The 27,367-nt window shown below is 37.9% G+C and overlaps 1 protein-coding gene across 1 annotated transcript in view; it reads left to right on the top strand.

Moving 5' to 3' along the window:
* CCSER1 (coiled-coil serine rich protein 1) overlaps positions 1-27,367 on the top strand; it is a 441,008-nt gene that overhangs the window by 175,686 nt on the left and 237,955 nt on the right. The window contains exon 6 of the mRNA XM_065634301.1: positions 8,002-8,212. Coding sequence (XP_065490373.1) covers positions 8,002-8,212 — 211 coding nt within the window. The remainder of the gene's footprint in view (positions 1-8,001; positions 8,213-27,367) is intronic.

Genomic DNA, 27,367 nt, shown 5'->3' on the forward strand with positions numbered 1-27,367 from the left:
TGAAGTTTTCATAGCAGGTCACGTTATTGGGAAAAGGAGGGAGGGGGGATGTTTTCTTCTATAAGAGGGCAGGACACAAACTTCACTGCAGTGTTTTAGTCAAATTAAACTAAATATTCCGATTATTTTTAATGAGTTTTTTACAGTCAAAAAGAAAAAAACATTGAAAACCATACTGGGAAAGGCAGAGAAATCTCCCGTAGCTGGGCTGGTTTCACCATAGGATAAAATAACACATTTGCGCTGTGGCATGTACTGATTGATTATGTCATGTAAGAACAAAGCAATTAGGTTAATTTACACAGTAATTAGTTTATTGCTTTCTTTTTGTTTGGTCTCAAATGCATTTGTTTAAAAAATCGAGCACATGCTTTTGGAAGGTTTTAATTTCACTAATTAAAATCCAAGTGCATGCATTGCAACACCTGCTTTGTAAGTGAAACCCATGTGAACGAACACCAGCCCTCTAGTACTTTGGGAGGACACTCGCAAGGAAATAACACCCGAGGGTACCACGGCTTACACGCTTTCATCTCCATCTATGGCTGGCAATTAGTTCTTAATAAGTTCCCAGCCTCTATTTATGCCAGTGGCAGGTTTTGTAAGTCAACGCATGGAGCTGTGCAGCGTTCAGGGGAGGAGGGGAGGATTTGAGCTTCTGCAAGGTGGATGATTCCTGGGACACGGTTGTGCTTGTGGAGCTCTCGCTGTCTCAGGTTCGTTTTAAGGTGACGTACATCTGGATGTGAACTGTTCCCTTCACACTGGTACCTGGCACTCAGCATAGACAAGATCCAGCTAACAGTTTAGCTCCAAGTGTTAGACCTACAGTTCTTGGGCAGTTTTTATGCAGTTCCTCTAAAAGGAAGTTTCTTTATTTCTTCCGTCCTATGCACTTCATTTATGATCAGTTTTGGCTGGAGCCCAGGAAGTGGATATCATTGAACTGTGGGAAAAATACGTATTATTTTGCATCTAAGTCTGCCGGGAACTGTTAATTATGTGACGAATATTTCACATCAGTAAATGAACTGAGGAAGATTTCTTTCTCATTTCTGGCTTGAAAACACTGCTCTTTTTATGAGTTCAACAGCTTGTCTCGGTGTATGGTTTAACTCTTAGGTTGCACTGTGTGGTAGGAGTTGGACTCAATGGTCCTCGTGGGTACCTTCCAACTCAGGATATTCTGAGAGTCTCCTCGATAATATAAAACAAATATCTGTATGTATATGCACATGCACACATAGACACATATATGCGAGTACTCAGCCAGCAGGAAAACACACCATTTGGGACTACTGTGCCAGGACCAGCATGCAGCGTGTTATCAGAAGATTCACTAAATAACTGCTGTATTTAATTAGCATTGGGGCTGGATTTCTCATGTTGTTCTGTTACTTTGGTTTCAATCAGGCTTTTGAAGTCACTGTGCCTGTTCATATGTTTGCCAGTGGAACTGGAAATTTTGTAAAAGATTAATTCCATAATGTTTCCTAAAAACCTTTATAGAAGAATCCAATTTAAGCACTAAAAAACTCGAGTAGATTGCTTTCTTTTAAGAATGGATATATAGTAACATGCATGTTCTGGATTTCTTTAGAAATTATGTCCCTAAATCCATTACATGCTTTCATTTATTGGTCATAAAAGAGAATTAGACATAAAAGCTCTTTTAACAATAACATTAGGTTCCAAGTATTTTATGTGATAATGAAATAGGATGGGTTTTAAAGTTACAGTTTCTTCCTGGCATATTAATCAAATTAGCTACTTAAAGTAGGTGGAAGGTCTCCTCTGAATTGAAACACAACTCTTTTCTACTCAGTATTCTTAAACTGTTAGAGGGCAATGACAAGGTATACATTTTCTAATCATACATATAAAATATCAATATGAAATAAATATAAATATATATATGAACATATATATATATAAAAATAAATATAAAAATGAAGGTCCATTGTGTTGATTCCATTGAAGAGTTTTGAATGCGATCTTCACTGTGAAAGCTGTGTTTGTAATTACTGATTATTTTGCATGATTGTTATAGCACTTATTATGTGTTTCACTATGGGAAAAAGTACAGAGCTAATGATGAATTTTAGAATTACTAGTTGGAATTTTCTGAACACCCACGGGGTTTTAATTACATGATAGTTGTGCAGGGCATCCCTTACCTCGAAGTGCTCAGCTCTGCCGATGTTTTCAGTCCTCTCTCTTGTGGTCCCTGGCATTCTGCTGCCGTCCGATCCCGTAGGTGTGTGCGTTTCTGCTAGTGGAGGAATGTGTGTGACTATAGCATGATGACCTACATTATCATCTCAAGCCTGGCATGGTCGGAATCCAGGACATTTTTATAATTTGACCTAATCCAGACAGAGTTCCCTGAATCACCTGCCCAGGATGAAGACAGGGAGGGGTTGGGACGGAAGGAAAAGCAGGCAGAATGCTGGAGGTATTCCACGGTGGGTATTGCAGTAAATATTAATTAGACCTTTAAAACTGACTGTTATGCATCTCAGGTGAACCTTTCAGCCAATACATGGTATAACAAGTTGCCTTTTTGCTTCACAAAATTGTTCTTAATGCTTAATAGCTTAATCAAAAGATAAGATCTTGGTTTACGCAGTAGTAATGTGGTTCGGTGCTTCCCAAATATTTAAAAACCAAGTCAGACAAGACCTCAAGTGAGTCTCCTTTATAAAGTACATGAATTTTCCACTTAATTTTCTAGTCTCATTGGAAGTCCATCTCACTCGTCTAAGTCATGCCTGCGAATTCCACCAGGCATTAAGCAAATATTTATTGCAAACCTTGCTGTCCTTTTGTCTTTTAGTAGATTTAACCTTACCTGTTAACATATTAATATCTGTCTTCTCACTGAAGCCTACAGTAACCATTCTGTAGTGTCTTAGTGGGGACAGAAGATGCTTTAAATCTTTTGTTTGTTAGTTTTGTTTTCTGAGCAGCATTTTGAAAAGCCTTGGTAGCAAGAAATGCTGAGCTGTAGTAGGACGTATTTGACAACTTTTTTTAAAATAAGGGAAACTAGTTGGGTAACTAAATGAAAGGACCGTATTTCCTGAAGGGCAGTCATCACAAAATAGGAAAATAGTTTCAAGAATGATCCCATGCAAAAAAAACACGAACCAAAAAACCAAAAGACTCAAGGGTACCAAAGCTTCAGTGCCCAGAGCCACATTGACTTCTCCTGCTTTGTTTGTAATGCTTTATTTACTACTGCACTGTTAGTACTTGAGATTGAATAAACCCCACTGGTCTCTTCCAAGCAGCTATTTTTTTAATGTTATCTAATTACTGTGTAGTGTTACATTATCTTATTTGTTGCACATTCAAGTTTTCCTAATAGATTCCAGGAAGAAGAAAAGGGCTGAAATCTGAAGTGCTGTGTTTTTGTGTGCTAGATCAGGGGATATAAACAGAGCTCTTGACTCCTGGAGAATTTAGGGAAAGGAAAGACACGCTTGACCTGCCCTTATCAGCTGTACTGTACCAGCAGCTGAAAAATGGAGGGGTTTTTTGGTTTGTCGTTGTTGTGGGGGTTTTTGTTTGGTTTTTTTTGTTAGTTTGTTTTGTTTGTTCGTTTGTTGTGGGTTTTTTTGATTGTCCATCTTTATGACTGCGATATAAACCTTTGAAAGAAAAGGTTTATAATGGAAAAGGCTGATAGTCTCTCTAACTTACAGCAGCACCAGCCATTAGTTTGTGTGCACGCTGGCATGTGGGTGCAGTTTGATAGAGACAGATACCGAATGTCGTTTTTCTAAAAGGCTGACCTTGAAAAATCCTAGCGTCAGAGTACCGATAGAAGATCCATAGTTCTAAAAGCTGTAAAATGTCAAACAACATCCACCTTATGACACAATGAGGTTTAATATTCTGAGATGTCACCCTTATAACTTTTAAAGCATTCTCTTTTAGAAGAAAAGCAACATTGACAAATTGTGTGAGACAGAGGTATAAATTTTTATGCCAAAGCATGCTAATGTGGGTAATTAGCCAAGAGTTGATGTTCTAGCTACCTTTTTATCTTCTCTGTATTGCAAAGGCTGCGTTTTCAGAACGGAGTGAGGAGAGCTGGCAATTTTTATCCTCCTTGCCCACAGTCTGAGAATATTTAGGCACCTAGCAGTACATTATTTGCTATTCCCTTTGGAATATTTAGGAAGATGCTTTTAAAAGTCTGTGTCTCCATTCTGCTAAATATGGGAAAAAGCTTTTTTTTTTTTTTTTCCCTGAAGTGTGTCCATGTATTTCAGTTGTAAACTGTTTGAGATAGAACATGTCTCTTACTAAAGGAGATTAGTAAGAGATTACTCAGAGATTTAGATTCAGTCTGGGATGATCGTAGGTCTTGACTGTAACGTACATATTGTAAAGAAGCCACAGAATGCTTTGAACTGAATTTGGAAGTGTTTGAGGCAGACAGATTTTTCTCTGAAAATTGGGAGTAATTGCCCTTCTATGTCTTACATGGTCCAACTGAGGGACCTTTCTCAAAGTAGCAGTTAGTGATTTTTCTAAAAGAGGATCCATTTCATCTATTTGCTGATTCTGAATGGGAGAAAAAAAGTGTGAGTTGAAGGCTGTCTAGATTTATGTCAAAAATTCAGGATATAACCTCTGTATGGAGCTGAAATATTTATGAAGACCAAATTTATATATGTTTGTATATGTGTGTGTGTGAAATTTATAACTATACATATATGAAATATGTATGTGTGCATATATATATACACGATGTATTTATATGTGACTATATACGCATAGAGTTGCACACTCAAACACTGAAAATAAGCGATTTAAGGTTTTTTGTAAGACCCTGCTTTAGAAGATAAGCCCTCGGGGAAGAAAGAAAGTCTGTTCAGCTCTTGCCATGGAGGCTGGGGTCTTCCCCATGCCCTCAGCGTTACGTGAGCCCTCTTCTGTTAAGCTGGGATCAAGAAGAGCAGACTCTGTGGGACCAATTGCGTTAGTTTCGGCTAATTCTGCTGTAGCAACGTGTTGAGCGCTGCTGCTGCAAACTAAGAAGATGAAACTCCACATAATCTGGGGATCTTTATGTAAGTGAAGTTCAAATTACCATAAGCTCTTCAAATCGTTGATCTGAGGATCAGTAAGGGAGGAATAACTCAAAGGGGAAGAATAACAAAGTAGCTCAAGTTGCACATCATCTTTGGGTCTTTTTTTTTCTTTTTTCCCCCACTCTTTCCAGTAAAACCCTTTAAGTATCCTTTGGAATAAGAGAGCTGGTTTTGTTGTACCCTCTCAAGGGAAAGCAGCTGTGAAAGGAGCTGCGCAGTTGTGTCTGTTCCTCAGTTAGTTCACATGCAGTTGCATTGGACTTACAGAGGCTATCAAAATGTTAAAAGTCACTGATTGATTATGTTAATGCTATCTCACTATTTCGACAAAGATTGCTTTTGTAATAGAACTCTGTCTTAATGGCACTCTCATTTTGCTAAATGCAGGTATTGTAGCTTCTGATTTTTAGAAGGAAATATATCCATGGTGTCCAATGGATACGTCCACATACAACAGAAACAAGCCAGCTGGCCCAAAGTACCATCAAGTTGCACAGGTTTTCCACCCTATTCAATGTTTACAAATTTGTGACAAATTTTCTGTGGATTTTCAGACCTTATGGTGACAGTAATTCTAGTGATATTAAGCTTGCTTTTCTCTGGTGCCATTTGTGGTCCTCCTGGATGTAACATGCAGCTGTATATTAAGTATTGCAGCAGCTTTAGGTTGACCCTATTTGAGCCAGGGAATCGTTGGAAAGAGCGATGGCTGCACTGGGTCGAGCCATTTCACAAGCGCTTTAACGCTGCCTGACGGCGAGTGCCCATGAACGTTTTCAAATACGGTTTTATTAAAGCAGGGATGTAGCCCAACTGTGTGTGTATGTCAAGTGAATTTAAAGCTCAGACAGGAGCCGTATATTTAAAAGTGATCAAATTACTTTTCTGAAATATTTTACGTCGATAATAGTATAGAATTAATACTGTCATTTCAATGAAATACATTGTCTTTAGTCATTAAAATAGACCTTCTGAGGCACTTTATCCACAGTTTCAGAAGTTTGTCACATAACATTTGCCTATGAAATGTTTTTATTGCAATAAATGCATCTTTGCAAGGTGGAGGCCCTGTGTAAGGAGCTCCTGCACTGCCGGTTGAACAATCAACCCCTTCTCCAACTTCAGAGGCAAAGTGTTTTACTGTTATACTAAGGAGAAACTTCTAATTTTAGTAAGAACTTTTTTTTTTCCTTGCTAAATCTCTGCTGCTGCTTTGAGATGAATTGTGGTGGATTACCATAATAATACTGTAATAGACCACCTGGACATTGTTAATAATGAACTCGATGAAATATGAGTTCTGGAATTAATTTTAAATGAGCTTTTTCCTGCAGTGGGTAGAAGGAGGTAGATCAGACAGTGAAGAGTTTTTCTGGCAGAGATCAGCTGTATCTGTTCACGTAGTTCAGAGGTGCTGTACAATCTGAATGCTCAGTGTATACTAACTCTGAGTTGCCATTTTCCAGTAACAATTTTTTTTTTTAACTCTTATGACCATTATTGTGGTACTTTTCATACTTTAGTACAAGATTCTATATTTGCATTACCCAAGCCGGGATTCCAATAGTTTGAATACGGCTTCTTTTCTGAACCCTTAAAAGTGGCCTATGTTATGAAACTTCAGTTTAAAGTTGTTTTTCTTTGCATGATTTATACCTGAGGCTTCTTTAATAAGGGCTGTGAATCAGCAGTGGCTTAATATCCTTCAGTCAAAAGCACCTTTATCATCCACCTCAGATTGTTATTTTGAAGGATGCAAAATATTCTACTTGCAAAGTTGTTTCAATGTATTTAAAAATTAAAACAGACTAATTTCATAGTTTCACGAGACGCCTGAAAAGCCCGAATTAGCAATTTTTAGTTCCATTGGCCATCATGAGCATCTGTCCATATCCATGATCTCTGCAGCGCATTTCTTGATCTAACACGTTGTTCTTACTGCACATAATATAGCTTGCAAAATATAAAAACGAGTCGTCCATAAAAGATAATACTAATATCCTCACTTTCAATTTGTTAGCATGGCATTGGGAGCTGCTTATCTTGAGAAATCGCATTGGTCCCTTTTTGTATGTGGTTCCTATGAAACCAAAGTTATTTAAAGAAAATTTCATGTGGAAAAATCTTCTTTGTCCTTCCAAAATATGGCCATACTTAAGATTCAGAATCTGTGTGGTGTTGCATGAAAATTCAAATGGAACGGAAAATTGGAACTATACATTAAATGAAGAATGATTGTCGTTTTCTTCACCACTTATGCTAACACCTTTAACTGTAGTGAATTAATTTAGTATGAATATGGATGTCATGCATTGCTGTTACAACACTTTTGTAATTTAGTAGTAATTAATATACCACTATTGCACAGTACAACCACATTCTTGGATTTATTCTCCATTCAGATTTGTCCTTTTTCCCAGTGGTCAAAGAGAAAATTCCGTTTTATAGAATAGCAGGTTCATCCTGTGTCACTGGGCCAGCCCAGAAGGAAGTATTTTCTTTGGCAGTTTTCTTTTTTTTTTGAGTTCTAAGTCAAAGCATATGGAAGAACGTGATTTACCTCTTGAAAGTGCATGACAGATTCATGTTTCATAGAGCTGAACTGAAATAAAATAGACCCATAGCAGTTTTGCCCATCGGATATTTTGCTTTAAGAAAATGGCTTTCTTTTGAGGGGCATGGGATAGAGCACGGTTTCAATTCCTGTGGAAAATAGTACATTTATAAATGCATGTTTTATTGCTAACACCATATGGCTATATGTACATTAAAATGGCCATTCATACCAGCAGGCTCGAAAAGCGAATGCGTAATTTACCTTTAAAGTCAAGGAACTAGGAGCCAGAAGTTATTGATTTTCGTGTGTCAGTGTTGATCTTTCTGTTTTCCCTTGAAGGAACCTGTCTCTGAAGCTGTCGAAGGATGCGGAGCCAGGGGACAGCAGGCACCCCCGCGGCAGCCAGCTGGCCGGCAGCCCCGGCGTGGAGTGGCCCTTGCCCGCGCTGGACGAAGGTGGGGGCATCGAGGCTTTGCCCTTCAGATTGATGCTGCAGGATTGCACGGCTGTGAAGACATTGCTCCTGAAAATGAGGAGGGTTCTTCAAGAGGTAATCACCAACTCCTTTGTTAAATTAATAGCTGTCAGCAGCAGAAAAGGGTCAGAAAAAACAAGTTTATGGACTTGATGTCCTTTAATGTGTCTCAAATACATGGAGTTGATGCAGAAGGCTGAATAGTCAGGCCTTAACATGGTGGAAGTCAGAAAGTTTCTACAGCAGCAGAATTTCCCTGATGCTGCCATCTTGGTGTGCAGAGTATCAAGCTTCTCTTGAGCTTTTACCAAAAAGGAGGTGGGAGAGATGAACTGCTTTGGATCAAAATAAATGGTATTGTTTTCCTGTGGTTTAGGGCTTTTCAGTTTTCTTATTACATTTCTTATTCAGTAGGAAGTTGTATGCAATTTATTCAGAAAAGAGGTGCAAAGGAAAAAATGTTCTCTTAAGTAACAGTACTAAAATAAAGGTTACCAGCTTGTTTGTAATCGATGGCTGAAATCAGATTTCTTAGGCCATTCTAATAATTTCAAGAGTCATGGCTTGTCCTGTCCTGCTACATTTTCCTGCTTCCCTCATAGACTACTGGTGTGGCTTGGAAAATTTTCTTTTTGCATGCAGTTCCCTTTGGTATTTTAGAAGAAATCAAATTATTTTGGGGTTGAGGTTTTTTTGACACTCTCCAGCTGTGAAGCTTTAACTCAGATACAGTTTTGACGGGCTTTCATCTTCATGTTAGTAAATCGCCACACGCATTGTCTTTGTGATCTACAAGAAAGAGAAATTTGGGGTTTGTTTTTTATTTATGTAGTGCATAGAATTACAGAATACTTTAGGTTTAGAAGGCTCTCTGGAAGCCCAACCCCTCTACTCAAAGCAAGGCCAACTTAAAACAGGTTGTTCAGGTCCTTCTCTACTTAATTTTTTTGTACCTTAATGGGGTTTCCACGTCATCTCAGGTGAGCTGTTCCAGTATTTGACTACAGCATTGTAATTTTTTTCTGTAAAATATAATCAGAATTTCCCTTGTTGCAACTTCATCATATGATGAAGTGCTAGTCACTTAACTGAGACATTTAAATATCAAAATAAGGTACTGGCAAGTTGTTTTGTTTGGTTTATTCTGCTCACTTCTTGATCATCTGTATCTAAATTCAACCAATTGTCCTGTCTGAGAAGTTTGTCAAAGGTTTAGCCAGGATAGTCCTCATAAATAGCATGTTTTTGCTGGCTGGCAAGCCTCATGCCTTCCAGTTTCCTTCAGTTCTCTGCAAGTTTTATGTATCCTATTGGGCTTCTTAATGGGCTGTGTTGCTGAATACAGAATTGGAATCATTAATTCTCCATCAGTTCCTGCTTATGTAATGTCAGAATATAGAGTGGATTTCAAGGTTCTTGTTGACGGAGAAGGATTTGTAACCCTGTTATATATGGAAATAAATAATAAGATTGTTAATGTTACGTGACATGGCAGTCGGAACATTCAGCTGGTACCACTGGCAGCATGCTCTGTTGCTTGTAGTGTGAATAACGCTATGTTTTGCTCAGAAAGTTCTTTCTTACCATGATGGTAAGAGTAAGAATTTTATTTTTTAACTTACCAAGTTCCATTAAACTTGTGTAAGAATCTGCTGTGATTTTCTATATGGAGATATGTTGTGCCTTATAGTACTTAATCTTTTAAAACATTCGCCAGGTGATCACCGCAAAAGGAACACAAGGTATTTCATTTGACTCACTGGAATTGCATGTCCAGTTACTAATACCTCCCTATGTAACTCAGATTGATTTCATTTTTTCATCTTAATAGTTCAGTCTTTTACTTACCTGTTCTTTTGTATCTCGTAATTTCCATCTCCCCATCAGACTGGAACACAATGTGATTCTGTCCTTTTCTTTTTGTCTTGCTTTCCTTATGAAAACAAAATGGCTTTTTTCTAATTCTACAGTTGGATGTGTGTTGTAATTTACCTCCCTGCTTTTCAGTATCTTCGAGATGGAGTATCTTGGTAGCATAATAGTACACATTGTTCTAGTACACAGCTAAACAAAACCCTTATATAACTGGAATGAAATGGCCAGTCTTCTGATTATCAAAAACTTTGCTACCTTGAGTTCTTATTTGTATTTTCTTTTTAATGAGCACTTGTATAGTATCGGTGATAGAAAAGATATGGAGAATGCTATAAAATGGTATGGGAGTATCCTTTTCAGTAGCCCCGGCTGAGAAATAGCTGTTCGATATGTATTGCAATATTCCAGTTCTACTGATATCAACACACATACAAATTCTTGAGACAAAAGATTACTTTTCAAGGTCATTGTTAAAGTACAGAGTTTTCATATCTCCACAAAGAGTTAACAAACCCATCCACTAAACAGTGGGCATCATCCATGGTATAATTGCAGGAGCGTGAAAGAGCAGTAACAACAAAATATTCCCAGTCAGTCTTTAAAACGTGCTTAAATGTTAGGAGTTAAGCCAAAACCAGAATACGTTCCAAAAGAAACACCAAAGAGAAGATCACCTTGACATATATTACAAATTGATATTGGAATGACACAACTTGATTATCTCCACAAATACAGACATCTATGCATTTATGTCACTTTTAAGGTATTAGTGAAAGATTCCAGGAAAATATAATTCCATCAAATTGAAATATTGTGCTGAAGAATCTGATAAATAAGTCACATGGGCATATTTGGTAGGCAGTTTCCATGGAGAAGGTACCCTGCTTCCATTGTAACCAGATGTAATTTCTTCATCCAGAAATCACTTCTGTCCAAACCAATATTATAAATCAAACTCACAACAGGACGGAATTAAAAGACATAAAAGAAAAATTCTTTCCTTACAGTAGAATGCTCATGTGTTTTCTAGATGTAGTCAAACATAGTCTCTGGGAGGCTTATATGGCATAGAAGTGAAATATTCTATGCCTGTAACAGCATAAAGTAAGTATATTTATTTACAAAAATAATAATATGTCACAGGTTTTCTTCCACTTAAAAATATATATAAAGCATACAATCTACATGGGAAAAATTACACACAAGTTATCAGAAAAAAGCTGCAGTATTTCTGTTTTATAGCTGATGTTACCCATAGAAGAAAAAATTACAAGTGTACACCACTTTATTGAAAAATAATATGTTAATTGAGTTAAAATATTAGCCTCGTTATTCAATATAATCCTTCTTCTTAAGCACTGAGCACTGCTTCTAAGGAACAATGTAATTATGAACTGCCAAAATGTAATTCTAGCTAGTACAATATGCTTCTTTTTTTTTTTTTTTTGGTTGCAGTTGCTTGTAATTGAAGAATCTAAATGGAAAAACTGCACACAGTATATTTTGTACTGCGCTACAGATTTACGAAGCTGTGAGTTTAGTTTGTTATTAGTCTTATACTGAAAAGGGAAATTAAAGACGTGGCAGTAACTTGCAAGATTGACAATGTTATTAGGTAATAGATTGAGTAAAAGACTAATGAATGATCATTTAATTAAGAGAATTACCATTTCACTTTCAGTGAAAAAGCCTTGAAAATGTCTACTAATAATTCTTTATAGCTTTGGCCATGGAAGTCTCAGAAGGCAAGTTGTCCCCTCAAGTTCTGAAGAGCTTGTTGACCAAAGCTGAAGGTTGTTCTTGGTCTCCCTTTTCTCTCCATCTCACTCATGTTTCTTGAACTGGGTTTTTTCTGGTTTTGTTTTTTCTTCAACTCAGAATCTGTGTCATCTTTGCTCCTCCATATGCTGTGCTCAGTTTTCTATATTTTACTACATTTCTGGCCACTAAGTGATTGCGTATAGTCAATTAATTTCTAACAATTAGACTGCAGCTTCTTCCTTACGTATTGCTATCAACACTAATGAATATGTGATGCCTTTTCCCCAGACAATAGATGGGCTTTCCCCTGCTGCTCCAGATGAGACTGACATTATTTCCATCTCTTGGCTAATGGAGAGGACATTGAAGGGCTTTGCCTTTGTTGAAACTGCTGGTAGAACATTTCGGGCAGGAACATAGGAGGAAAACTGACACGGTTTTGTTTTTCTGCCTGGCAAGAGACGGTCTTTATGCTGAAATAAACACAGGGAAAAAATACAGCTATTTTGGGAAGGAATCTGTTTAGTCAGTGATAATGGGTTTATGTTCAAACTTCAGATGTTAAACTTGTTGATTAATTTTATTGAATGTCTCAGTAAAAAGGAAATCTTTCCCACACTTAGGCTTATTTCAATATTTTCCCTGTGTTCTCTATGTAATACATAGGTTATCAACTACATAATTCTACTTTTAGGTGTTTTTATGGGGCTATCAGAAGTGACCTTACTGGTTGCTAATCTAGATAATTAAGATGCCTTGTCTGTATGTTTGTGTAATTTGGAATATGAATTATTCAGTTCATGCCCATGCTTCTTTCACAGCTCTGCAAAACACCGTGCAGGCTGGAGAGCTTTAGAAATTGAAGCTAATAGCTATGATTAGCAATAGAGATAAGTCGCTCCGGACATATCTTGCATACTGTGTTTTGCTAATTAATCATTTATTTTACTGAGGGAAATCGCAACTGTCTGTGGCTCTCATGACAACTCAATGTGTCCAATGCAGTGGTTTTAGATTGCGCTTGAAAAAATGAGAAATTGATGTCAAAATGACATGAGTGTTGTTTGCGATATTTTGTAGCCTGATTGCTAAGCAATAAGGAATTAGGCTTAAACTATGGTTTTTAAAGACATGCAGGTGTCCACTATGAAATGTATTGCGTTTACTAATATTGCCTGTTAGCCACTGCAAACAATTGAATGTTTAATACCCTGTAAAATACTGCAGGTTTTCTTCATTTAAGTAACTTGATAATTAACCACTGTAGCATTACTGATTTATTCAACAACTCTGCATTTAACACAGTCCCTTTTATCAAGTAATTCATGCTGGAAATTGATAATTTCTTCATTTCATGGTGTGTTGACACTGCATATACCCATAAATTTAAATAACTAATAATAAAAATGTACTAGATTTAGTAATAGGACTTAACTTCATCATATTAAATCGTTTTTTCACTTGGAAATATGCGTTGGCATACGCTCGTCCAGCTGCTTGCAAAGAGAGAGCAAACCATCCCGTTGACACACTTTGTGTATTTTCTAGGAGCATATCTCAGGGTAATGGAGAGTATTGGGAGCGGTGCATATAATCCGATGTTTTCTTTGGCAGTGAAGATGTTTTATTCTAAGCTAATCCGTTATAAGGTATTTAATAGGAGCAAACACACACAGTATTTGCTGTTTAGCATTCTCAAGGTACAAGAAAACTCTTTTTTCCCCATTTTTTTTAGGCAAGCTGCATAGAGCATCCAACATTGACATATTTAGTACTCTCAAATAGGTTCTAATGCTGCAGTTCCAGCCGCAGCCTTAGTTCAGATAATAAAAATGCTGCTGGAGAACTGTCCAACTATTTCAGTATATGCAATATAGATTTCAGTATGGGCAATGTTTAAAACTTCTTGAAAGTGTTGAGAGTTGTTTAATGGTACTTGTGAAAGCCATTTCCCTCCCAAATCAAGGCGTGCTCTCCACTGATCCATTTAGAAGACCTTGTTTTGTAGAAACTGAGCAGTTTCGGGGGTTATTTTAAAGATGAAGGGTTAAGACAAAGGTGTATAATGTCTGTATCTTAGAATCATACAGTAGACTTTTATTAGTATTATTACCAATTTCATTAATCCTGAAAAATGGAAAATTTATCTCCTCCGTTTATGTTCTTTTGTTTCTGCTGCTGACCTAGTGGCTTAATCTTTGTCGACGACGTATGTCTGTGTGCTGCAGCCTTATTGAAGCCAGATTCAGCGTGAACCACATTGTCCTCCCACATGTAGAGGTTATGTTGATATACGTGTCTACTCTGTGTATTCAGAAGGCAAGCGATGAGCTGCTTTCCTGCTTCTGCTGGGGTTGCCTGAGTGAACCATTTTCACATGCCAGCGCGCTGTGCTCCAGGTCGGTACGGTTTGCATAGCGTGCTGCCCCGGCCTCCCCAAAGCCAAGGTTTTAGAGCACCTTGCAGAGAAACATTAAAAATAGCAACCCCATTAATATGTCATGTCCCAACATCAGCAGTTCTGCACAATTGGCCGCGATTAACTTGTGGCTGAAGACCATAAAATTACAACAGCTACAAAAATGAAACCATTTTCCCATTTAGTTCTTCCATGGTTTTGATCAGTTGCTGCAGGTCGGTCAGCTAGATCCCACCCTACCCTCCTTGGCGATGGACCCGATCACACCAGTTCCATTTTCTGATAAATCTGCAAATACTAAAAAGTGCATTGCAAAATAATGAGCAAGCAATGGAAGAAATCCAGAATGTGTCTAAAAGTCTGTAGAAGGAATTGATTGTACTCAGTTTTTAGAGCTCACGAGTAATGTTGAGCTAAATGATACATACAGTACAGAGGGTAGATGCAAGAGTTTTTGATAAGAAAACGAATAATACTGTCAGATCTAACAAATTTTCCAATGAGTTAACCAGTTCTTTTAACAGAAAGCAGTTGGAAATAGGAGTGGGATGAAGATGAGTGCACAATACCCGAGTTGCACTGTAATTGAATTGCCTGCAAATTTACTAGGGTTGTAGATGTGAAAATACCAACTCATCAAGCAGTTTTGTAACTTCCAAAGGAGCATTTAGGATGAGATTTATAGCTAGAACCATTGCCTTCACGTCCAGTAGGTTAAAACCAAAAAGAATTATCCTAATTTAAATAGTTTCTCAACCTCTGAAGTTTCACAGTCCTGTATTCCCGCTCTATTAAGATTTTTTTTTTTTTTTTTTTCCCCCTCATGATAGGTTTCAGAGATTTGCTGACACGGAAAAATGACTGACTCTATAGATAAAACAGTAAAACTCATGATATGCAACCGTTGCCATAAATGGATGTACAAGAAGAACAAAAATGTAATAGATAAAAATGTAGGTCTAGTATTCAGGTAGCAGAGTGCCCACCGTGCATGTAGTTACTCATTTGGATATTTGTGTTTGCATATGACCATATAGATGATCTGTCAGAATTTAAATCTCATCTCTTAATTAATTTTCCCTTACCCTTGATCAGCCAGAATTTATGGAAAAACTGCTACTGTAGTCACAGGAGCAATTCTCACAGTTCCCAGCACAGATCTTGGCATAGCCCTCGCTGCACATTTATTTAATGTTTTCTCTGCTGTTAATTTATAGCCCAGGTTATTAGAACAGTGCTGATCATTTTCCTAGTGGAAGAAAGAAAAGGTATGAAAATGGTTGAGGTAGCAAACTTACATAAATTCCTGATTTTGGCCAAAATAATAGTGCTGATTTTGTGCAGTCTGGCTCCACTTCAATTCATGAATATGAAGCAGTTCATTTGAAGGGTGCAATGGGTGATAGAAAAGGAAACCTTCCAGAGACAGTAATCATCCATGTAATTAAGAGCTTATGGATGAAAAATGCTAAGTTAGCTCATGCCTAGCAATTTATTTGTTTATTTATTTTTAATTTACATTGAAAGCTCACCTCTGTTTTCACTCCTGGAGTCAGTAAAACATTTGGGGAAATTGTCAGGTAAAAGCAATATCCTCCTATATGAGCTTAAAAGAGGGGGCTCTTCTTTTATCAGCAGTTCTTTTGTCAAGTCTGTGTGAAGATAATCTAGATAGGAAAAAGGTGAGTTCAGAAATAACCGATGTTGCCTCAGTAGCAACTGAGCAAGTCATAAAGCAGCTAAGCAAAGATACAGTTTGACAGCTTACCAGGGTATAGATAACAAGCACAAATTGGTAGCCAAGGATCACTTCTATTCTTGGATTTTTATTTCTCTGATGTGACTCTATCTTTCGTGTCCGTATTGGGCAAATCATTGCGTCTGTGTTGGTTTTAATGTTACATTGCAAGTTCTCGCCATGACCTGGAATATAGTTGTGCAAAGGAGAAGGCCTGAAACAAAGACCCAAAAATAGGAATGGGAGAAAAGTGTTGAAATATGAAGTAAAAGTGCACAACAGAAATGCTTTGCTGGAAGGGCGGTTGGTTGAGCCTGACAGCCCTGCCTTTGTATTTGGCATTTGCTGAAGCAAGTAATTGATCCTGACAGTAATTCGCCAGTACTGCAGGAATCCTGTTTCACCAAGATTAGCAGCTTCTCCCTTGTTTCTAAGAACAAATATGCTTTATTTCTTGTTTCTGGATGCCATCTGTCTCACTGGGCTGGCCGTGGTTTGTATGTGTATACTTCAGGGAGTGTTTTGTATGAACTCCAGGAATAAGATCTAGCAGCTGAGCTTTTTAGCTTGCTTAAGTGTGTGTGTGTGTTTGTTTTTACCAGGCAACATTGCATCATGTGCAAGTTGGGCCTCTGGTCTGCTGCCCTAATTGCTGCTGGGGTTGAAACTTCTATTGCTTTAGCGCATCAAGAACTACTTTCTTTTCTCCTTAATGCTGTCTCCTGTTGTAGGACTGTGAGCTGCAATTGTGAGAGAAAGCAAGATGACAGAGGGGAAAAAAAAATCATAGAAGGAATGAAGAAGGAAAAAGAATTGAAGTGTTTGTGCTTTTATAACTTGTAGGGTTTATTCTGAGGTGGGACATTGCTGGTGATGAGATGGCAAAAATTAACTTAAGAAATGTGTGTTTCTGTTTTGGTTTTGGTTTTGTTTTTTTTTTTTTTTCTTCTTTCTATATTAGGTTTTTAAGGCAGAGGTTTATTTAGAGAGGTTTCTGCCCAGCAGAATGCATTGATAGGTTATAATATTGGCAGAGAGAAGGCATCGTGTCCCACTGGATACTGGCAAAGAGGCTGCTTGGACTGCAGCACAGTGTTTAGTTTCACACCATGACTGGCTAAGTACAACTGACATTAAAATTAATGACAACTAGGCTAAATTTTTAAGATATCTCAATCACAGTAGCACCGAAGCAGTTGGTTTAGAAACAATACACAGGATGGGAAGAACTTGGTGATTTATTCTGCCAAGCTGCTGCTTCTTTCTGTTTCATAACTTCTAGCAAATGTTTCCTGTAGTCTTAGTTTGTCATTTTGAAAAAGATGATACAAACCTAGGAGATTTTCATCTGGTGCTTTCTCATTCTCGTACATGAGTTAGAATGGACAACTAACTAGACGTTTCTTCCTACAAGGAGGGCTAGTGTTTATAGGCGACGTATGTCTTACTTGTGTTTTCCAATGACAAGCCTTTTCAAATGATGAACTTGTTTCCTTTCTGATGCTCACACAGACATTTTCTGGTACTTAGAAGAGCATTAGCAGATTGCAGAGCCAAGCCAGTTTCACAGCATGACAGACCAAACTCCAAACACTGTTGCTGAACATAAAGGGAAGATGAAATTATCCTTTTAAAAATTTGTGTCAGTCATTATATGTGATGGCAAGCTTTAACTTTAAATTGGAACTTAGTGGAATAAAAATAGCTGGGAATAAAATTAAAGCAAATACCTCTTTGTGTGGAATACTACTTCTTAAAAGTTATAAGCAAGAACCCAGAGGTGGCAAAATATCTATAATTTTCAGTCTGGAGAAAGATTGATAGCCTTAAAATATGTCTTATCATGCCAAAAAGAATCTTTATGCTAATGGACATTCCATATAATATTGCCTATAGGTAATTAGAAATAATGAAAGAGGGCAGGAGACCTTGAGTTCACATTAATGAAGTGGTACAGTGAGGGAGGATAGAGAATGGCTAATGTGTACTGCTGTCTGGCAGACATTGTGAAAGATTATTGAAAGAATATTTAATTTTGATATTAAATCAAAATTGTGGTAGGAAATGGAAGATAAACTTTTTTGTCTTCCTAAAAAAAGGATAAAATTAGATCTCCTTTGGCTGTTTTTAGTGATAGTTTCAATAGTCAAAGGCTCTTCTTTTAGCTGCTTCTCTCACTGAGAAGAGTCTCTCAAAGGTGTAGGGACATTTGGGGTTGGTTTTGAATATCGTAAATGGTAACTTCTGTTTATCAGAGAAAACGGAGAGGAAAATACCCAAATGTGTGTGAGGGGAAAGAGAAGTTAGAGGCACTGAAAAGGAGTGGTAAGGAGTGGACAACTGAAAATTAATTAAATCCATCAGTATCAGACTATAAGGAATAGAACCATCCTTCTTGGAGCGGTTTGCTAATATGCACATGGGAAGGAAATGAGAACACAAGAACTGAAAGATTTGTTTGAAGCATTACGTATATTACATATTAAAGGTATAATAGGAACATATTATTAAAGGACTTGGGTGGAAGAGGTTGTTTACATTCAGACATGATACACTGATTTCAGAGCAACACGATGTTAGGGGTGGCAGTGTGTGTCCTCAAGCTTTCTCATGTGATTCCTGTCAGTAAAAAATAGCATACGATAGGATTGAGTGACAACGGCATTTTGAGTTCATCTGTAAATGCTGTGCCAGTGCCATTTTCAGTCCATGGTGCTGCTGGAACTTTGGCAGGTTTGGGTTGATTTAGCCTGGTTTGCTGCAACCAAGAACACACAAACTTGAACCAACACCATGGTTATCCAGCCACCTGCAATTTCTTCTGGCAATCCAGAGCTTCCAGCGGCTTCTGGAGTGTAACGTGGGCCCCGCATGGATGTGTGAAAGGACTGAAGGTGGAGTGTGAGATGGGATTTTGTTCTCTGTTTCCATAATTCCATATGCAGCAAAAAGTGAAAAATGAGCAGATGAAGACAAAGGCATGATGAATAAATTGATATAAGCCTCAGCAAGGATTGTTCTTTTTGATTAGCTATTCTTAAGGTTTCTCTTGAGGGTTACCAGTGTGATCATTTCCCACGTCGTTTCACATTTGGTGACGGGTTCCTAGGTGCACCTCCCGAGGTGGCAAAACCTCACTCCAAGTTCGGAGGTTTTTAGAGATTGAACCCTGTCTTTCTACAGAGATTCTTGCAGACTTCTACCTTGTGATAAACTGCACTCTTTGAAGTTATGTGCAGTAAGCATTCTTAAATATTGAAAGGGCTTGATTCAGTTGCTTTACTGTAGATGCCGAACGCTGTTTAATATGCCTTATTGTAATATCATCTGGCTTTAGGTTCCAGATCCTGAAGATCAGGGGTCTCTTAGGTCCTAAGTCATATCTGCCAGCCTGTGCCTTAGGATATATCAGAGGAAATTATATTTAGGCAACTGAACTACTCCCAGAATCTCAAAGTGGAAACCAAACAGGTCAAGACAACTGCAACCTAAAGAAATTTGAATTTTTGTAGTACTATAGAGAATAACAAGCTGGAGCAGATTTTCTCTAAATGTGTTTGCTGTGATAGAGCTACTCACATGGAGGCATGTATTCTATTTTCAATATACAAAAAAAGAGAGTTGTTTTCCCTTATGCTACTTCCATTGTTGCAGTCTTTCTTTTTAAGGAAAAGATCTTGAATAGGCATTAAAAACTAAAAATAAGAAAAACCCACAAGCAAAAAAATCAAATCCAGTTTATGTGGAATTCTCCTTACCTGTTAGACAAGAAAGCCTAAATCTCCGTTTTTCAGCATTGTTAAGCATGCAGTAAAATAATGCAAGTTACAAGACTTAATGGCAGTATCAAGCCCACACAGCTTGGCTCTGTCTTTCAGAACAAACTTTTCATGTGAAGCAAGAATGACACTAAAACAGTACATCTAACAGCCCCATCAGTGCTTTTCTGCCGGGTTTAATCTCTGCAGTTGCGGGCTGTTGCTTTTGAAGCTCCCATTCCAGCCGGAGCGTGCGCCGGGTTCGGTGAGCGGTTTGATCGCGCTCCCAGGCGCAGCTCTGCTGCCGGTCTCCGGCTGCACGGTCCTCCTGCCTGGGCACAGAGCGCTCCCGCGGGAATCCAGCGTTCCATGGTGATGAGAAATTAAACCTTCCGTTTGACGCTCCTTTTATTGAGGCTCTGCGAGAGGACGTTGAAATAGGCAGCTGGAGTAAAGTATTATCCATCAGTGTGGGGATAATGATTTATGTGAATACATATTTATCACTGTATCTGGTGACAAGCCCCAGTGAAGCTTAAAGCATTCCTTGTGGTTACCTAAGGAGTGTCATTATTACATGTCCTGTTAGACTTTTTTTTTTTTTTTTTTTTTGGTCTAACACTTGTTTTAATCAGTTTCTCTCTATGCCAAGTGGACACCACCACCCTTAGCCAGTTAACCCCCCTTTCTGTCCAGGAGACATAACCTGTTTAAAAGAACTGTCAACACCAGACTGGAAGGAGCAGACACAGGATATATCCGCAGTGCAGCAGCTGCAGCTCGTGTAGATGCAATGGAGCTTGTTTTAAACTTGCAGTAGCTTGTAATGTAGCTGCCACACCATTAAGCACAACGTGAGCATCAAAACCTATGTATTAGTACTAAGATCTTTCTAACGTTCTTGTTCATAAACTCGTTAGCCTCTGAGGCTATGAATTCCGTAATGAGTAAATCGCCTTATCTTTTCACAAGTGCGGACCACCAACAATCTTCCTTTCTTATTTCCTCCTCCTTTCTGTTCTCTTTCCCATTTCCCATTCCCATTAACAGTGTGAGGACTAACACTTCCAGGAGTGATGCACGTTATGGGTTTTCCCTTAATTAAAGTCAATCCCTAAGTTGGTTTTGTTGCCTTCCACCCCCCCCGCCCCGCATTTTTTTCCCTTCTTCTTATAAACTACATCTATCTCAACTCATACTGTCCATGTAGGCAAGATGAATATCTTGAATACTTTATTTTTTAATGTTTCAGGATGGCAGCTCCTGGAAGATAATAGAGTGTTTTCCCATAAATCAAGTCAAATTGGAAGCATTCAGTGATGACATTTCCCTCTGTATTTGTATAGAAAAGCTTTTTTATCCTCCATCTGGAAGCTATGGGTATAAATTACTATAAATTAGAAGATGCTGTGTTTCTGTGATGGCATCTTTTAGTCTTGATCCTGAAAAATAAGTATAATTTTCCTTTATTATTACCGTTATGATAGGATCTCACATCTTCTTTACTAAACAGAGCTTGGTCTGCTGAAATGAAGGATGCGTTTTATGTTCAGCTTGCCAGAGTGCCCTTTGCTACCATTCGGTTTGTGGTAATAATAGCTTGGATGTCTTTGCTTTGCCTACACCATTTGCAATATATGGAAATTAAGATATCATGGGTTTAGTGTTGCTTGTCAAGAAGTCCTGAAACTGTCTCTGATATTATGCTTTTACTTTTCATCTCGTGAACAACTTCAGATTACTAAAAGAGCAAAAATGATTTACATGTTGAGTGAAAGTGTGGCATAAAATAGCATTTAGAAAATTGCCAACAAAGCTTATTAAATAGAAGAAGTCTAGTGTCTAGGGGTTTGATGCTAAAGAAGCTTCCAATGTGAGTTTTTTTGTTAATTATAATTTAGGAATCCCGAGCAATTTGAGAGTCTAAACTTTGGATTCTGCAAGAGCAAACAGTTCAGTTGTGGTTTATATTTACTATCCAAGAGGAAGCGCTAATTTTTTGCAAGGTTTGTGGGACATGTAAGTCTAGACTCTCAGCGGTAAACTCACATCGTCTGCCCCATAGCTCCCTGGTTACTGCTCCTCTAGCTTTGTCTTTTAAATCTCTCTGCCTACTTATTCTTTCTAAATACCGCACACAATTGTCATTTGATTAAATTCGCTTTTTGGAAAGAAATCAGTATTGAATTATTCTGAGAAACCCTCACGATTATTTATCTGTGAGTAATACAAAGTAAGAAAGCTGACTTATGCACATCGTTTATTTAAATTTGTTCTGAGAATTGGACCCAAGCCAGTCTCTTAAATCCAATCTTGAAATTATGCATTAGCTGGGATGTTGATCTGAAAACTGTACCTGGCTCAGGGTCTCGGAGGGTTTGTTCAGGGGCTGGAGTCCAAGCGGGGCTCTTCGCCGGGGAACGAGGGGGCTTGGAACCAGCACTCGCCTCCAGCCTGCATTGTTGCGGCAGCCAGGTGGCACGGGGTGATTAGCGCTGTTACCGTTGAGTGGTGCGCTGGCTAATGACAAGGAGTCGGTCCAAGCCAGTCCGTCAAATTGATCGGAAGTAAAATCTGGAGTAGCTTTTCTGAGTAACAGGAACGTGCAGCAGTTCCTAACTTTATCTCTTTCTCTTAACCTTTTAATTTCTGATCTAATTACTCATCTTCCTGCATTATAAATGTCACAGTAAGGTAGGAAAAAACTTTTTAATTTCTGCTTCTCTGTTGAAAATACAGGCTATATAATAGAGAATTAAGCCCCAAAGAACCTTTTTAGTTTGGTAGTGGGTTTGTTTGTTTGTTTGGGGTTTTTTGTTTGTTGTGGTGTTGTTGTTGTTGTTGTTTTTTCTGAATTACTGATAGCCAGAGCTAAACATCATGCTGAATTTAACTTAACTGTATATTCCACAACATTTTTTAGACAGGAGGATGGAAAGTGAAAGCAGTGATAGAGTTAGCTAGTCTTGGAATAACTACTCAGACCCCGGCTTTTTTTCAGATTTCTTTTCTGGAATTGATGGAGTTACATAGAGCGTGATCTAGAATGTTGCAAGGTCAATTAAATGTCCTTTACCAGCTATATAGCCACATGCGTATTCCACACAATCCCTGAAAATGCTTTTGTTTAAAGTAGCATGTGAGCGCATTTTAAAATCTATTGGAAGTCAATAGGATGCAAACACTTGCTTAGGTTAAATTTGTTTGTCTAAAGAAGGGAGTGTTGTTAGTGTTTATTTTACTCTTTCCTGAAACAGGTACCTGAGCTTATGGTTTCGTACAGGAAAGGCCTCCCCACTAGCCAGGGGCCTGTTTATATGAACATGGATACTATGGGCATCTTGTTTTAACTTCAGTTACTGCACTTTAGCAGTATTTGTTTGCATTGCGTATGAAGAGTTACCAGTAATGTACCGATGCAAAATGGATGGTTGTTTACCTGGAACTGGAGGGACTTCCATGTAGGTTGTGAAACCCTCCAGAGAATCAAGAAAAAAATTGTCCTAACCTGACCCTGTTTACGACAGTGTATTCAAGGTATTAATATGCACTATATATGTGTGCGCACACAAAATTACTCATGTTCTTAGAAAATATTGTACACAGCAAGGTGTATGCTGCTGCCTGTATAGTGAGTGTATTAGAAAATCTCATTTTGGCTCTAAATTTATTATCCATTTGAAGAGGGTAACTTTGTAACTGGGAATGTTACTAAACTTTTTTTTATTGCATACTTGAGTTTGGATTAGGCAGGCACTTTTGGAATCAAGCATGTGCCCTGCCAAATGGCTGGAACAGTTTGCCAGTCATGTGGAAAAGCAAAAAATCTCTATTTGATTAGGTGGTGACAGATATTTACATATATATTTCAACATTTCCAAATATGTTCACATAGTTGTAAGCACTTCTATTTTTATAAAGCTAGCTCTTACTGATCATGCAGAACTGTTAATGGTCCAGATTCAAAGAATCTTGAATAATTTAAGAGTGACTTGGGAATTTTGTTGCTGAAATGCTAAAGTGGAGTCTCACAAATGTTGTCTACCATATGATGATGTTGCCAGGATGCCGACCTTGCTCAACACTTGTCTAAGAAGGAAATGTCTTTAGTTTTGGTTCTGAAGCCAGGGACTATCTCTGTATTTAATGCAGTGTATTTTATGTAAATTATATTCTTAGGAATAACCAACATAACAGGAAGAGTTACCATAAAAATACTGAAGTAATTTAATGCAGTGCAGAAATTATTTTGGATCACTGTGCTACACTAATGTGGAAAGCAGACAGCTGGCTTTAAGTAGAACATTAATATATCAGCATCAGAGGTTAATCAGCCTTTTTCAGTGAGATGAATAACAAAAAAAGCAAAAAAACCTCAGAAATCCAACTCTTAGAAGAACACTTGTAAGTTCCCTGTTTCGTAAGCCAGGAACTTAGGGGAAAAAAAAAAAAAAAGGTCTGTCTTGCCTTCTGGTTTTCCCTTGGCACTTCGCTAACTGTAGGTCATGTATTATGAACATAGTCTAATACCTAAGTCAGGATCTTGACTTCATTAACTTCCACCTAAGGAGAGATGCCTCTAGCTCATACGCTCATTTATTTGGCAGTTTCATCAATTCTGGGAGAATTACTGCTTTTTCTTCTGATCCGAAGCATTAAATTGGTCAGCGAAATTGAATCTCAGCTTCCTAAAGAAATGAAAAATATTCCATAATGTGCAGTTTCTACACTAACCAGCAGAAATTTTGTCATAGCCTTTATTTTCATGTGGCAGTGATACACAGGTTTTAGGAAATGGACAACCCACAGGACTTAAGGTTTCAAGTGAATTGAATTGACTTGAAATAGGAAGATAGAGTAATATATGCATACAAATTAATTGAATAGGAAGACTGAGAATCTCTCTTAACTATGCACAACTTTGCTTTTTCAGCATCAGTTCTCCCCTTCTTCTTTCTAATCCCCATAAGCTTCTCCATGATTGAATGTGAATCCCTCTGTTCCCCAAATACACACTAATTTTGTGGGCAAGTTATATGAAACCGCCCAGCACTGTCTGGAAACCATCCTGCAATGCATTAAATACAAATGTAGAGGCTGTCAGTGGAGTTTCTAGAGGTACTTGGCATTAAGCAGATGTGACCAAAAGCAGAAATTCTGTCTCCCTTTCTAGTCTGAGTGTCCCTGTGCTAAACCCCGTGATTTGAAACTCTTGGTTCCTCTTACCATTCTGGTGCCTCCTACCAAGGGAATCTGTATAGTTCACAGTTCCTAGGAGCACTTTCTGTGGAAGCATTTCTTCTTATTTTTACTGATTTTTTTTTTCCCCTCTTATTGCAAAGCAGATCAGTTTGAAGATCAAGTTTCTTGCCTTGTTTCTGTCCCTCAAAGCCACTGGCAGCAGCTTCCCTCTCTCCATCCTCCCCTCCCTCCCGCCTTCTCTATTTTGTTCTCACACCTGGAGGCATTTATTCATCTGAAGCAGTTTTCCTCTCTTCTATCAACCTTTGCATTTTGTTATTGATCCTGGTTATTAAGGTCACCCTCCTTCACCAAAGATTGGCATAGATGAGCATTGTTAGATGTCCACTGAAAAAGACTTACATTGCTGAAAGCAAGAAAACTTCCTTTTGTTCTGTGGGAAAACTCTGCCTTTTCTCCAAATGAGGTTTCTGGTGAAGATAAGGCATTTTCTTCTGAGTGAGTTAGGGAATGGTTGGGGCATTTGTACAGTCAGAGTTACATTGCTGCACAGCTGTAGCGTATTTCCATGTCTTCAAGAAAAAAGTAGTCTAACTGCAATGACATCTGTCGTTCTTTTTTCTAGAACATTGTGAGGCTTTAGTCTTGACAGCTGGAGAGTGCGAGGAAACGAGAGCTGACCTGCCTAGGAATTGGGGTCTATTTCTGTAACCAGTAAAAACTGGGAAGCCTTATGACCGTACTTGAAAAGAACAATTAAAAATAATAACCATAAACTATATGCCCTAGGATGTATGAGGTGTAGCAGAAGTATGGCAATAACAGGTTTATATGTAGAAGCCAGATTATAAATGCAGTATGAATACGCTTATGTAACAGGAAAAATGAACTGGAACGTTCATTATTCTTTTAAGGCAGAGTCAAGGCAATGTCACATTATACATTAGCTTGGTCCCATTATTCATTTGGTGTATGAATTATGGAAGTTACATAACATATGACTGCACATTGTCATGTATTTTGATGATGTATTTTTTTTAAATGATTGTATGTATTCTATAAATTGTGTGTAGGCCACAGTTGTCTGAGAACACTTACTGATCCTGGGCTTGCACCAGTGAAATAAACTGAAGTCGAAACGTTAATAGTTGCTGATAAAGTTGAAGTGGAAAGGGCAGGATTATTTCACTCCTTATTAAAAAAATGAATTTTCGAAAGAAGACAGAATTTGAAAACCTCATTCCTTTTCCATCTTTGCGTGCACAAGTTTATAGCTAACTACTGTAGGGCCTGATCTTTTCATTTTGTTTTTATAAACCTCATATAATAATGTTATGGTCCACTATACAATCAGTCCTTGCTACTCTTCCAGTGCTTGGACCAACACAACCTTGTCAACATGCATTTGAGGTCTTTAGTTCTAAATTTGCTTTCAAGACTGGTGTCTAGGAGGATGCTGGTGAAAATGAATTCTGATTCAGTTGATGAGTTACTGAAGGTACACTTTTGCACTTTTATTTCTTTAAACTTCATCATTTTAATGTTTAGTTTCCATACATTATGCTCCTTAAATATTGCCTTTAATTTTCATTTTCCATGAGGAACAGCATTTTAAGTCTTTGGAATTCTATCTGTGTTAGGTTCCTCTTTGCAATTCTGTCTGTGTTAGGTTCCTCTTTGCTATTCTGTCTGTGTTAGGTTCCTCTTTGCAATTCTATCTGTGTTAGGTTCCTCTCTGCTATTCTGTCTGTGTTAGGTTCCTCTTTGCAGTGTCATGTTGTCAGCCCGTTTCACCCCAGTACAACTGGCCTTCTGTCTAGAAAACTAGTGCTCTACTGAGACAGTAGGATCTGAAAGTATATTATCATGATAGCTGTGTAGTTCACATGTACTGCTGCTGTATTCTCATTTTCTCCACCCAGTGTCTTAGAGTTTGTTTTAATTCTCTTTTATTGTTTCCTAATTTAGCTTGTAATCTCTGTCAAATAAGTTGTTGTCAGGGAGAAACTGTTTATATTACAGCAATGTGTTTGCATTGCTCTCATTGTTTATTTTTCTTTGTAAGCTCTTTGTTTATGGTCTATGAGCAAGTGATTAAAGCAGATAAGGGTGAAAAAAGATTCTATGGGTGAAGCTCAGTCTTGAGACCTTGGCAAATATGAGATTAGCACCTGCATTAGCCATGGATTCTTTAACTCTTGGGCAATCGATTTACCGTTTGCATTTTACTGGAATAGACTGAAAATGAATTAATTGGTCCTAGTCTTAATTATCGCTCTTTTTTTTGTTGTTGTTTTTTGTGGCGTTTTTTGTTTGTTTGTTTGGGTTTTTTTGGTGTGTGGGGTTTTTGAGGGGTTTTTTGTTTGTTTGTTTTGTTTCGTGTTGTGTTTGTTTGTTTGGGGTTTTTTTTGTTATACTGCACTTAGCCCCGTCTTAATCAAGAGGATAACAAGTAGGGAAAAAATGAAAAAATTATT

This window comes from Caloenas nicobarica, chromosome 4 (genome assembly GCF_036013445.1).
Source record: "Caloenas nicobarica isolate bCalNic1 chromosome 4, bCalNic1.hap1, whole genome shotgun sequence".
Classification (NCBI taxonomy): Eukaryota; Metazoa; Chordata; class Aves; order Columbiformes; family Columbidae; genus Caloenas; species Caloenas nicobarica.